General features: G+C 38.8%; 3 protein-coding genes across 11 annotated transcripts in view; all 3 read right to left on the bottom strand.

Moving 5' to 3' along the window:
• Window positions 1–189: 189 nt before the first annotated feature.
• On the bottom strand, window positions 190–2,479 carry LOC118373148 (uncharacterized). Its single transcript, XM_035759213.2, has 4 exons — window positions 1,768–2,479; window positions 1,485–1,595; window positions 1,159–1,260; window positions 190–1,070 (listed from the first exon to the last, which is right to left on the bottom strand). The coding sequence occupies exons 1-4, from the start codon at window positions 1,960–1,962 to the stop codon at window positions 972–974; spliced, it is 507 nt and encodes a 168-aa protein (XP_035615106.1). The 5' UTR covers window positions 1,963–2,479; the 3' UTR covers window positions 190–971.
• Window positions 2,480–4,792: 2,313 nt separating this feature from the next.
• Window positions 4,793–6,430, bottom strand: LOC118373159 (uncharacterized). Its single transcript, XM_035759224.1, has 4 exons — window positions 6,200–6,430; window positions 5,894–5,998; window positions 5,625–5,726; window positions 4,793–5,297 (listed from the first exon to the last, which is right to left on the bottom strand). Exons 1-4 carry the CDS (start codon window positions 6,389–6,391, stop codon window positions 5,208–5,210), a joined length of 489 nt encoding a protein of 162 aa, XP_035615117.1. The 5' UTR covers window positions 6,392–6,430; the 3' UTR covers window positions 4,793–5,207.
• Window positions 6,431–11,233: 4,803 nt separating this feature from the next.
• Window positions 11,234–13,470, bottom strand: part of LOC118373166 (anion exchange protein 2-like) — a 79,277-nt gene continuing 77,040 nt past the window's right edge. For all 9 annotated transcript variants that reach the window (XM_035759251.2, XM_035759233.2, XM_035759282.2 and 6 more), the window contains one exon: window positions 11,234–13,438. In XM_035759251.2, coding sequence (XP_035615144.1) covers window positions 13,358–13,438 — 81 coding nt within the window. In that variant the 3' untranslated portion in view covers window positions 11,234–13,357. The remainder of the gene's footprint in view (window positions 13,439–13,470) is intronic.

Raw genomic sequence — 13,470 nt, forward strand, 5'->3', positions numbered from 1 at the left:
AGGCAACTAAGGATGGCCAATTATATTTCAGGGGAAGCCGTTGCCACGCCTCTGAAACTGCCCGGGAGAAGGCAAGTCTCTAGCTATGTGGACTTCATTACACATTACGCATTGTTACTCCCCCTAAGCAGTTATGTAACTTACCAGCACTAGAATTGTCTTTCTCAAATGAATAGCAGTGATACAATACCATTTTCTCGATCTTCTATGAATTTTATTACCTAGAAAACGATGTCTCACAACAGAGTCAAATGGTTGATTCGTAGTCTGCCGAGTCATGAAGTTGTTTGTTGGAATTGGAAAAGGGAAGCATGAAATCAATATGACAATGGCTCACAAAAATGATTTCAGTCATTTCAGTCATTTTTGTGTAGTTTTTAAAAATTATTTCAGTGTAGCTGAGATACTAAATAGTACACTATATACAGACATGTACATTCAATAAATTATTGTTGTTATCAAATGTTATAAAATGTAGTTAAAGGGCAATTACAACATTTTTCAACATCATATTCATTATCTCCAGCACAATATCAATGTATGAAAAGGACACGTTTCTACATTTTGTGGTTAAAAACTAAGAAAGCTCCTAAAAATATATATACTTGATGACGTCGTTGAGTAGGATTAAAAGTAAAAAAACGTGATTTTCAAAACATGCAACGAGTTTCTAGCCAGGGGAAGGGCATTTTCCTGCTCCTGCGTGACCATGAATCTCATAGTGTTTGAAAATCACTGTTTTTAGAATGTTTTTTTTTTTTTACTTTTGATGACATCATCAAATTTACATTTTTCACAGGATCTTTTTTTCAGACACTGGTATGGTGCTGGAGATAATGAATATGAACTTGAAAATTGGTGGTATGTCCTTTAAACAATAGTGATCTTGGCACAAACTAAAAATTCCACCAGTGTGTTATAAATGCAGTACATTCTAATTCTGTCTCATGAACCATCTATTCTATGGTATTTCACTCATCAGTATCATTCTTGGTGCTGGATAGGAGAGTCGGGGCTCCGCTGGTGTAGCTCATCTTGCGACAGTGCTCTTGTCTTGTTGTCGACATAGCCTGAAACAAAAGGAAATGGATTCATGCTGTGTCATCATTTCATTTAAAAATCGATTTTTCACATTACGTGTCAAGTTTCAATAAATACCTTTGTTAGTTTTGGTTTGTGGAGACAGTGGACATACGGCTTGGGGTCTTTCTCAATCTCTCCAGCAAATGTTTTGTAACAAATTCCACAGTCCATCAGTGGCTGTTACAATACACACAAAATAAATATGGATTTATCATGGTGCTACATCTAGAACCTGTAATGATATGCCAGCAGGCATAAACTTTATCTCCAGCAACTTAAAAATACATTTGTTGAATTAATTAAGAAGTGCCTCATGATTTAAATACAAATTTATGTTCTTCAAAATCTTTGATAAAAAAAACAATAGAACCTGTAGAAGCAAGTACAAGTATATTACTCACTCGGTCATTCCTGAATTGGCATCGCTGATGGCTTGGATTAACGGTTCCCCTGGCACAGGTGGTGGCTTTCAAGTAGAAATTGTGGTAGATGTATTGTACATTAAACCCAGACTGAAAGAAAAATGGTGTTGAAGTTGCATTATCCACTGTTAGTAACATGGTAACACTTTAGTATGGATCTGATCTCAACCTCAAAAGGTCCTCAGTTTTAGCCCTTCATGGTCAGTGCATATTTGTATCTAGCAATTTAGTGGTAACAACAACCAACATTGTTTTTTTTTACCTCTATGTCGGACTTCAGGAGACTCTTGAAGAAGAGAAAATGGTGCTGGACTCCAAAATGAGAGTTGAGTTGTTGCAGAGCCAGATCCACTCCTTTCCTGTACATGTCAGGGAGTTTACTATAAGCCTCCTGAGCCTCAATAGAAGGCAGCAGGACTCCAGCACTTAACAACAACAGCAGCAGTAGAGCAGCCATCTTCCTCCCAGTGTGTGTGGAGCAGCCTGACTAAGGCAACTCTGTGGACAGTGGACCCACCGGGGTAAACATTTACAAGAAACAAAACTATTACTCAGAAGCTGGGAATGACTAGAACAAGCCTAGGGCTCTATTCAATCTGTATCGCAAAAGTGGAAGTGCAACCTAGAAATGTAAAGGTAATTTCCAGTGGTGGAAAAAGTATCCAATAGTCATACTTGAGTAACAGTAAAGATACCTTAATGGAAAATGACTCAAGTAAAAGTCACCCAGTAAAATAATACTTGAGTAAAAGTCTAAAAGTATTTGGTTTTAAATATATGTAAGTATCAAAAGTAAATGTAATTGCTAAAATGTACACAAGTATCAAATTCCTTACATTAAGGAAGCCAGATGGCAACATCTTCTTGATTTTTTTTACTACTGATAGCTAGGGGCACGCTCCAACACGACATCATTTACAAACAAATCATTTGTGTTTAGTGAATCCGCCAGATAGTAGGGAAGACCAGGGATGTTATCTTGATAAGAGTGTGAATTGGACCATTTCCTGTCCTGCTAAGCATTCAAAATGTAAGGAGTACTTTTGGGTGTCAGGAAAACTGTACGGAGTAAAAAGTACATTATTTTCTTTAGGAATGTAGTGGATTAATAGCAAAAGTTGTCAAAAGATACCAAAAAAACTACTTAGGTAATCAAATCTATTTTTTTTTTTGGTCACATACACATTGTTAGATGATAATGCGAGTAATTAACAATTCCACAACAACTACCTCATTCACACAACAACTACCTTATCCATGTAAAGGGATGTAATAAGAATATGTACATTTAAATATGTGGTAGCACTTTAAAGTATTTTTACTTAAGTACTTTACACCACTGGTAATTTCAGATAAAGCAGACATATGCAGCGTTTAGCTTGAACACAGTCTCCGCTAATGCCGGAACATTGCCTTAAAATCACAACATGCTGTAACACGTAATTGGCATGATACGGACGAATAGAGCCCTATGCCTAGATCACACAGACAATGAGAGTGTCAGTGCGTTTTGGTACACCAGAATTACATTCATTTCCATGGAACGCTGCGTTTGCCTTGCAGCATTGCGTTGGAGAAGTAGTTACAGTGTGTTCCATGTTCTGTGCGGTGTGTACCTTGGATCCAACATATGCATCAAATTATATGCATAGACATGACAGAAATAGTAGCAAAAGGCGAATGTTGAACATTTGTGGCACACATATCCACTAAAAAAATTGGATTACAAAATTAGACTGCAGAATTTATTACATAGCAAACGCAATCGGTCTGATCGAAGCGTTAAACATTCTATCAGCCCAGCCAACTGTGCTCTTTTTTTGTTGTTGCTCAATTGCTCTTTTCTCTTGACGATCCTATCGAGGAATGGGAGGTGCTGCAACATCTACAGGAACGTCCCCTATCATGTCCACCACTGTGCTATTTGGAAGGGTGAAACACCACTGACTCGGATGAATCTTTTCTGAATAAAACTTGATTGAAATGATTAGGATAGGTAGTGTCCGTGAACATAGCCGCGGTAGGTAGGGGTGTTGAGGGTGCTGCAGCATCCCCTGAAAAATCTGAATGTAAAAAATAGGAATAACAAATATTTTCAACAAAAGTAGTGCACTGGGCCATTACTAGTATTAGCGGACCGATATAAACTTCTGTAGAGCAGGCAATACTTTTCTTTTTTCCCCATCTCTGCTTTGGCAAAAAAAAGGGTAGTTGTATATTTAAGAACAATATCTTGCAGGATTCAATAGTTGGATTTGTAAGAGTTGTTGTCCTGTCCCTTTCTCTGCGACTGTCATTCCAATGGAATCTAGAAATAACAAGGTTATGGGCACAGACACAAAACATCCACATCAAATTAAATATTTTTCTTGATCAAATAACATGGAAAACAACCACTTATTGTGAAGTATTAATTTACCATCCTTACAAACCACAATGTAAATGTACATTACTGTATTATACTGTACATCTAAGTTTGGTACCTGAAGACTTTTCATCACCATGAAGAAAAACAATGCACAATACATTAATTTAATACATTGAGATGTTAAATGGTTTGTGTTGTGGCTCAGTTGGTAGAGCATGGCACTTGCAACACTAGTAGTTGTGGGTTCGATTCCCACAGGGGACCAGTACAAAAATGTATGTACTCACTCAGTGGTGTAAAGTACTAAAGTACAAATACTTGAAAGTACTACTTAAGCAGTTGTTTTGGGTGTCTGTACTTCACTTTACTATTTATATTTTTGCCAACTTTTACTTTAACTTCACTACATTCCTAAAGTAAATGGTGTACCCCTGACACCCAAAAGTACTCGTTACGCTTAGCTGGACAGGAAAATGATCTAATTCACACACTTATCAAGATAACATCCTTTGTCATCCCAACTGCCTCTGATCTGGCGGACTCACTAAACACATGCTTCATTTGTAAATGATGTCAGTGTTGGAGTGTGCCCCTGGCTATCCATACATTAAAAAACAAGAAAATGGTGCCGCCTGGCTTTCTTAATATAAGGAATTTTTAATTATTTAAACTTTTACTTCTACTTTTGACACATATTTTAGCGATTACATTTACTTTTTATACTTAAGTATATTTAAAACCAAATACTTTTAGATGTTTACTCAAGTAGAATTGTACTGGGCAACTTTCTATGACGGTATCTTTACTTTTACTCAAGTATGACAATTGGGTATTTTTTCCACCAATGCACTCACTACTGTAAATTCCTCTGGAAAAGAGAATCTACTAAAATGTAAAAAGAATGAATCGACCATTTCAGTCCCCACAGAGAAATAAGTTGCATTTGCAAAGTAGTTCAAGAAACAGGAAAACAAATATCAAGCAATATTTGTATATTCGACAAGTATTATCAGATTAACTGTTTTGTACAGATTATTATCAGACTCAAGTTACAAATGCTGATAACTAAATGTATTTGAGAGTTCCATATTTTTTCACAAAAGTAGTGCACTAGTCCTGTATTAGCAGACCGATATAGGCACCGTTAAAAACCACAAGCCTTAGTGTGTTTAAAGTTGTTAGATACTGTACTTGAGGAAGTTGAACACAGAATAACGAATACAGATGAAATGAGGGTGCCTCTACAGACGACATTCAGATGTAAGCCTATCGTGCAATACAAACGTTTTATCATGCATGGCCACAAAACGACATTACTCCCATTGCCAAGAATTTCACTTGGAACCCTTTGAAGCCAGGATAGTTGCGTCTCCACTTTGGTAACTCATTGTGTTACAGTGATCTACTCTTGCTGTCTTCATATCCTGAAATTCACAACATTAAAAGAGGGGAAATTATTAACATGTTTATATTCCTCTTCAAAAACCTTCACAATATTAATGTCCTCAAAATAAATGTTTACTCTATGATGTGATGGAACAAATCACTGAAATTACTGTATTTTTTCTGAATTAGATTATATGAAAGAGTTCATCTCTCATGTGATAGTGTACATACAGGAACCAGTATATTGACAATTCTATCAGTTTTCCTCATGAAAATTCTAAAATGTTTCTCATTAGCATACTTTGTTATAGAATTTGTGTGGTGAAACCGTTTGATGGGATGGGACAACTAGTGATCCAACACACCTCTGTAAGAGCTGGTTTGTGGAGACAGTGGACATACGGCTTGGGCTCCGTCTCAATCTTTCCAGCAAAGGTTTTGTAGCAGATTGCACAGTCTATCAATGGCTGTAGAAATACACACAATATGACAGTGTCGACAACAGCATCATATATACATTTTTATTCTATGCTGTAGACTTAGATCTGTCGACGATAACTCATGGAATTGTATGAAAGCCCTAAGGGAGTTGATGATTCAGAGCAACTGTTCTCAGACAGTTCCAGGTACTCACTCGGTCTTCCCTGAACTTGCATTGCGTGGCGTCAACTGTTCCCTTTCCACACTTGGTGGCTTTCAGGTAGAAATTGTGATAAATATAGCTCACATCAAATCCAGGCTAGAAGAGAATTTTTTAAATTAAAAGCATTGTAGACTAAACCATAAACATTTACCAGCGAGGTCTACACAAAATGGTTCTGCCACATTCCTCAGAAAAACAACCTCCCCCTAACGGAAATTTCCATGGTTCTTTGTCTTTACTTTCGTCATGCACCAAATAGAGCCTAATAAAGGCATGATTCATGGCACTGGATTTTACCTCTATGTCGGACTTCAGGAGACTCTTGAAGAAGAGATAATGGTGCTGGACTCCAGAATGAGAGTTGAGCTGTTGCAGAGCCAGATCCACTCCTTTCCTGTACTTGTCAGGGAGTTTACTGTAAGCCTCCTGAGCCTCAATAGAAGACAGCAGGACTCCAGCACTTAACAACAACAGCAGCAGAGCAGACATCTTCCTACCAGTGTGTGTGGAACAGCCTGACTGGGGTCATTGTTCTGTATTAGGACCACCCACTTGACTTCTGGGATGAACACTAAAGACAAACAAACTTTTCTGGGAGACATCTCTGATGTCTGTTTTTGGATGGGAGATGAGCAACAGAGGAAAATATGGTCATGCTCCGTTTTTGACCTAGTTACAAAACTGAGGTTAATTTCAACATGATGAAAATCTATTTTAATTTCTATATTTCAACATTATAAAACATACTTTTGAATTAGTAATGTATAAGTTGATTGTAAAAAAAATATACAGTGCATTCTGAAAGTATTCAGACTCCTTCCCCTTTTCCATATTTTGTTAAATTACAGCCTTATTCTAAAATTGATTAAATAAAAAATGTTCCTCTTCAATCTACACACAATACCCAATAATATAAGTATAACATAAGTATTCAGAACCTTTGCTATGAGACTCGAAATTGAGTTCAAGTGCATCCTGTTTCAATTCATCATCCTTGAGATGTTTCAACAACTTGATTGGAGTCCACCTGTGTTTGATTCAACTGATTGGACATGATTTGGAAAGGCACACACCTGTCTATATAAGGTCCCACAGTTGACAGTGCGTGTCAAGGCAAAAACCAAGCAATGATGTCGAAGGAACTGTCCATAAAACTCTGAGACAGGATGTCAAGGCACACATCTGGGGAAGGGTACCAAAAGATGTCTGCAGCATTGAAAGTCACCATGAACACAGTTGCCTCCATCAACCTTAAATTGATTAAGTTTGGTACCACCAAGACTCATCCTAGAGCTGGCCGCCCGGCCAAACTGAGCAATTGGGGGAGAAGGGCCTTGGTCAGGGAGGTGACCAAGAAACCAATGGTCACAGAGCGCCAGAGTTCCTCTGTGGAGATGGGAGAACCTTCCAGAAGAACAACAATCTCTGCAGCACTCCACCAATCAGCCCTTTATGGTAGAGTGGCCAGACAGAAGCCACTCATCAGTAAAAGGGACTAATGCAGCCTGCTTGGAGTTTGCCAGAAGGCCCCTAAAGGACTCTCAGACCGTAAGAAACAAGATTCTCTGGTTTGATGAAACCAAGATTGAACTCTTTGGCCTGAATGCCAAATGTCACATCTGGAGGAAACCTGGCACCATCCCTACGGTGAATCGTGGTGGTAGCAGCATCATGCTGTGGGGATGTTTTTCAGAGGCAGGGACTGGGAGACTAGTCAGGATTGAGGCAAAGATGAACAGAGCAAAGTACAGAGAGATCCTTGATGAAAACCTGCTCCAGAGTGCTCAAGGCCTCAGACTGGGGAAAAGGTTCACCTTCCAACAGGACAACGACCCTAAACACACAGCCAAGACAACACAGGAGTGGCTTCGGGACAAGTCTCTGAGTGGCCCAGCCACAGCCCAGACTTGAACCCGATCGAACATCTCTGGAGAGACCTGAAAATAGTTGTGCAGTGACGCTCCCCATCCAACCTGACAAAGCTTGAGAGGATCTACAGACAAGAATGAGAGAAACTCCCCAAATAGAGGTGTGCAAAGACTTGAGGCTGTAATCACAGCCTGAGATCCTTCCATAAAGTACTGAGTAAAGGGTCTGAAGTCAGTTTTTTTAGCAAAAATGTCTAAAACCTGTTTTTGCTTTGTCATTATGGGGTACTTTTTTTTTTTTTGAATAAGGCTGTATGTAACAAAATGCGGAAAAAGTCAAGTGGTCCGAATACTTTCCGAATGCACTGTATGTTGGTGGAATTCTTCAATAAAAAGAACACTACAACACAGGTCAAGTTAAATATAAAAGTTACTTTACTTATCAATATTTGAACTATTTATGTACACTGAACATATGCAGAATATTTTGTGTTTCCTTTGAAATTGAACTAAAAAAAAAAAACTGTTTATGGCGGGCTCTGCCAATCATGTACAGAATACCTTCCCTCCATCCATCCCCGTTTCCACAAAAAAACGAACATATTCTGCTTCCCACCACTTTGTCCATGGTCATGCATTATTGCAACAGCTTTTAAAACATCGGCACAACACCCTTTAAGACAACACATAATGCCACTTAACGCAATTCATGTGAGGGATCAGGACGTGTTTTAATAGTCTCAGAGTAGGAGTACTTGGATCAGGTCCCCTCTGTCCATATAATCCTATTCATTAGGATCTAAAAAGGAAATCTGAGCCTATATCATCATTGCCTGACAACTCAAACCGAAATATTCCACTGTTTCAGGTTCGCTACATACTTCAGTCTGAGACTGCCATCGTTGAAGTCGTTTGAGGTCAAAATGAGGGGTGTTGTACAAAATCCCCCAAAAGTCGGCAGCAATTGGATAATCTCTAACAAATCAGAATATCAAAGCCAATGATGAATTTTCAAAACGCTGCTTTACACAAAGTATGTTTCGGCTCTGGCCCAACCCATCGGTTTCTGGGACCAATCCGAACGGTTAGAATGTGTTTGCGTTACAAAAATCGCCAGGGAGGTACACAGATCCAGACTCATTGCAGAGAACAAACTATAGTCTGTGGGCTTGGCGTAGCGTTTGGCTGGAGCAAGGAGTTTTAGTAGCCACGCAGATACCCCCCCTTTCCGAAACTCTTTATGAATACGGGCCCTGATTCATGGGCATTCTAAAAGTGGAAACTATTGAACTTCATTGACAAACTGAAACAGATAGGACGCTGGTGACATATTCAGGTGACACATGTAAAATGTCACACAATCACATGCAGTATACAACCATGTGCAGCTGTAGATCTATTCAGGCACAAATACATGACATAGACCATGGGAAGAAGTGCTTAACATTGAGAAGGAAAAGACAGAGACATGGGGTACAATCTTAAAAATCAAATGAGTGCATTTCAGGTTAAAAAATTATATTCATAGGTCTAACTCCAGACACACACACACACACACACATTAGTACCAGTCAAAAGTTTGGACACACCTACACATTAAAGGGTTTTCCTTTATTTTTTTACTACATTGTAGAATAATAGTGAAGACATAAGTGTGAAATAACACATATAGAATCATGTAATTACTAAAAAAAAGTGTTAATCAAATCAAAATGTATTTCATATTTGAGATTCTTCAAAGGAGCCACACTTTGCCTTGATGACAGCTTTGCACACTCTTGGCAGTCTCTCAACTAGCTTCATGAAGTAGTCACCTGGAATGTATTTCAATTAACAGGTGTGCCTTGTTAAAAGTTAATTTGTGGAATTTCTTTCCTTCTTAATGTGTTTGAGACAATCAGTTGTGTTGTGACAAGGTAGGGATGGTATACAGAAGATCACCCTATTTAGTAAAAGACCAAAGTTAATGTTATGGCAATAACAGCTCAAATAAGCTAAGAGAAATGACAGTCAATCATACTTTAAGACATGAAGGTCAATGCGCAACATTTCAAGAACTTTGAAAGTTTCAAGTGCAGTCGCAAAAACCATCAAGCACTATGATGAAACTGGCTCTTATGAGGACCGCCACATGAATGGAAGACCCGGAGTTACCTCTGCTGCAGAGGATATGTTCATTAGCGTTACCAGCCTCAGAAATTGAATCCCAAATAAATGCTTCACAGAGTTCAAGTAACAGACACATCTCAACATCAACTGTTCAGAGGAGACTGCGTGAATCAGGCCTTCGTGGTCAAATTGCTGCAAAGAAACCACTACTAAAGGACAACAATAAAAATAAGACACTTGCTTGGGCCAAGAAACACGAGCACTGGACATTAGAACGGTGGAAATCTGTCCTTTAGTCTGATGAGTCCAAATGTGACATTTTTGGTTCCAATTACTGCGTCTTTATGAGACGCAGAGTAGGTGAACGGGTGATGATCTCCGCATGTGTGGTTCACACTGTGAAGCATGGAGGTGGTGTGATGGTGCTTTGCTGGTGACACTGTCTGTGATTTATTTAGAATTCAAGGCAGTTAACCAGCATGGCTGCAGCGATAAGCCATCCCATCTGGTTTGCGCTTGTTGTTCAACAGGACAATGATCCAACCCACCTTCAGGCTGTGTAAGGGCTATTTGACCAAGTAGAGTGACGGAGTGTTGCATCAGATGACCTGGCCTCCACAATCACCTGACCTCAACGGAATTGAGATGGTTTGGGATGAGTTGGAGCACAGAAGGAAGGAAAAGCAGCCAACAACTGATCAGCAACTCCTTCAAGACTGTTAGAAAAGAATTCCAGGTGAATCCTAAGAGGGTGCAAAGGGTGGCTACTTTGAAGAATTTAAAATCTAAAATATATTTGGATTTGTTTAAGTCTTTTTTGGTTACTACATGATTCCATGTGTGTGATTTCATAGTTTTGATGTCGTCACGATTATTCTACAATGTAGAAAATAGTAAAAATAAAGAAAAACCCTTGAATGAGTGGATGTGTCCAAACTTTTGACTGGTAGTGTGCGTGTACATAGATACATATATTTTGTTATATGTAAAAAGGCTTCAAGCCATTCCTGTGGCATGGGAAATACTAAGGTGATTGTCAACTCTACACGGACTGAACAGCAATTTGGTCAACAGTATCATTTATGCATTTTAGACAATGCATTTGCTTCTAGCCGACACTTGATAATATAATTACTCAAATTACCTTAGATGTATGATAAAATGGAATGTTGCAAGAGAATGGTCTTGACCTGCTGAACCCCTTTGCCCACTTCGGAAACATCATTAACCAGGTGTCAAGAAACAGTGATCACTGAACCACATTCGATTGTTCTGACCACACTAAAAACTATTTACATGGTCAAGGTCTGGCAAGAAATAAAACCACTCACACAGAAAAGAAACAAATAAGTCCTTTCCTCAAAAATTGACAAGCTTTATGCCGACAGGTTGACAGTGAGAACTCAAGGACATATACTGCATCTGCATTATCACCCTCATTGTGAACACAAAGGAAACACCAACATAAAGTGTCTTAATAGGGCATTGGGTCACCACGAGCCAGAACAGCTTCAATGCACCGTGACATAGATTCTGTCTGGAACTCTGAGGGATGTGACACCATTCTTCCATGAGAAATTCCATTATTTTGTGTTTTGTTGATTGTAGAAGAAAACAATGTCTCAGGAGCTGCTCCAGAATCTCCCATAAGCATGACTGAGATGGCCATGGCTTAAGGTTTACATCGTTTTCATGCTCCTCAAACAATTTAGTGACCACTTGTGCACTGTGGATGGGGCATTGTCATCTTATGCGGGCAAAGCCATGGTGGCCAAAATAAAAGCTCACCCAGGATTTTTATTCATGACGCTAAGCATGGTTTGTTAACGGCTTAATTAACTCTGGAACCACACATGGAAGCACCTGCTTTCAATATAATTTGTATTCCTCATTCACTCAGGTGCTTTCATTATTTTGGCATTTACCTGTATAACTATTTCGTGTAGACAGTACTTCAGAAATGTGTAAGAATGTGTAGCACTTGAGAGATGGGATCCCACTTCAGTACCTCAAATACATGTGAAAGTACTACATATACAGACAAATAGTTCCAGTCAATTTACATAAATGTTTGGGGAGAGTTACATTTACGTTCAGTACAGTACATTAAAAGCATTTGGTACTACCATGTGTACTTTGGTTACATTTGGTTCCTCTCCGCCGCTAAGCTTGAGCCACCACAGCGGCCAATAAAGCACAGATGATGACTGGATGAAAACAAATGATTATAAGAACTTTCAAAAAAAACATGCATTTTGCATATCGTTTCCCTGTCAGAAAAAACGACACAATCACAGACAGATTCCCACATCTCATCAAGCCTCCACAAGACCGCTGTGACTGCTGACCTGTTAAGTACTGTGTTGTAATGACTACTGGTAAAATCACTCGACTCCACTACCTTATTAGCTTGATATCAGTCGGACATTGGAGCAGGTTGTGTCCCCTTTGTAATTGTTTGGAAACATAAAAATCAGACTCCTTCCGTACTAGCTAATGGAATGGTATGGAGATAAAAATGTAAGGCATCTCTGTATTGATTTTACACAGCTTAGTATTTGATAGACTAAGAAGACACCTAAAGTCAAATATAAAACACTAATATTACACAAAAACAAATTTCCAAATTTGGTATCTTAAAAAGTGCTGAGCTTAAAAGTGACTGTTGAAATTACAGCCGTTTAAAACAAATAAGGCAACATCTACAACGTTCCTCAGTACAGTTATCGTCATCTTCATAAGGCGCTTAGTGAGCTAAAAGAGCTAAACATAAAAAGAGAACAAAATCAAATAAAATAGCAATATTTTAAAATATATATTGACTCAAGGAATGTATCCCATATGTAATCATCCACACATTCAATGTGAATCAGCGCACCCTTTCAGGGTTGAAAAATGTATCATTGTGTATTAAACAACTTACTTACACACATATATATATATATATATATACCTTGAAATTAGAAATCTATATAACACAATTGAATTTGAACCTATCCTCCACTGATATTTAAAAAAATATGTAGCAATACATAAAAACATGGATGATGAATAAAATAAATATACTGAACTGGTTGGACCTTTCAGTCGGTATTCATCCCTAACGCCACAAAGTGCTCCGACCCCTAACCCCTTCCTGTGCCCCCTATAATGGGTCTCCATTTGCTGCTGTGTGTCATCATGAGACCGCTTGTATGTTGTCATGAAAACGTTGAATCATTCATGGCATCCAATTGAACTCGGTCCAAGTGAATGAGATTGAAAGGGAACCAGGCCTGCATACGACATCTTTGCCCTTCGGTCAGGTGTGGTTAAACCAATGGAAGCCAGGACCGACAGAGCTCAATGATGGTCTGTCAATTGGGTATATAGGGTTTTCCCTTGGACAGGCTTCTCATTGGCTTGTAGATTGATTGGCAGGTTGTTTTGGCCACTGAGGGATGAATCTAGCGATAGGTAAGGCATATGATGGTGTGGGTCACACAGGCATGTGCATCTCTGAGTACTCGTCATGGACCTCTCTCTCATCAAAGATGGGCTCTGCGTCATCAGAATCCAGCTGGGAGAGAAGAGAGCAGAATGTTAGAGCAA

The sequence above is a fragment of the Oncorhynchus keta genome, chromosome 4 (assembly GCF_023373465.1).
Source record: "Oncorhynchus keta strain PuntledgeMale-10-30-2019 chromosome 4, Oket_V2, whole genome shotgun sequence".
NCBI classification, from domain to species: Eukaryota; Metazoa; Chordata; class Actinopteri; order Salmoniformes; family Salmonidae; genus Oncorhynchus; species Oncorhynchus keta.

What these genes read in the sequence shown, in the direction of transcription:
- LOC118373148 (XM_035759213.2), bottom strand. Translation starts at nt 1,962, where the DNA reads ATGGCTGCTCTACTGCTGCTGTTGTTGTTAAGTGCTGGAGTCCTGCTG. An exon ending in TCCTGAAGTCCGACATAGAG is followed by an intron (nt 1,596 to 1,767) that starts GTAAAAAAAAAC and finishes TTTTTCTTTCAG; the next exon opens with TCTGGGTTTAATGTACAATA. An exon ending in GCCAATTCAGGAATGACCGA is followed by an intron (nt 1,261 to 1,484) that starts GTGAGTAATATA and finishes GTATTGTAACAG; the next exon opens with CCACTGATGGACTGTGGAAT.
- LOC118373159 (XM_035759224.1), bottom strand. Translation starts at nt 6,391, where the DNA reads ATGTCTGCTCTGCTGCTGTTGTTGTTAAGTGCTGGAGTCCTGCTGTCT. An exon ending in TCCTGAAGTCCGACATAGAG is followed by an intron (nt 5,999 to 6,199) that starts GTAAAATCCAGT and finishes ATTCTCTTCTAG; the next exon opens with CCTGGATTTGATGTGAGCTA. An exon ending in GCAAGTTCAGGGAAGACCGA is followed by an intron (nt 5,727 to 5,893) that starts GTGAGTACCTGG and finishes GTATTTCTACAG; the next exon opens with CCATTGATAGACTGTGCAAT.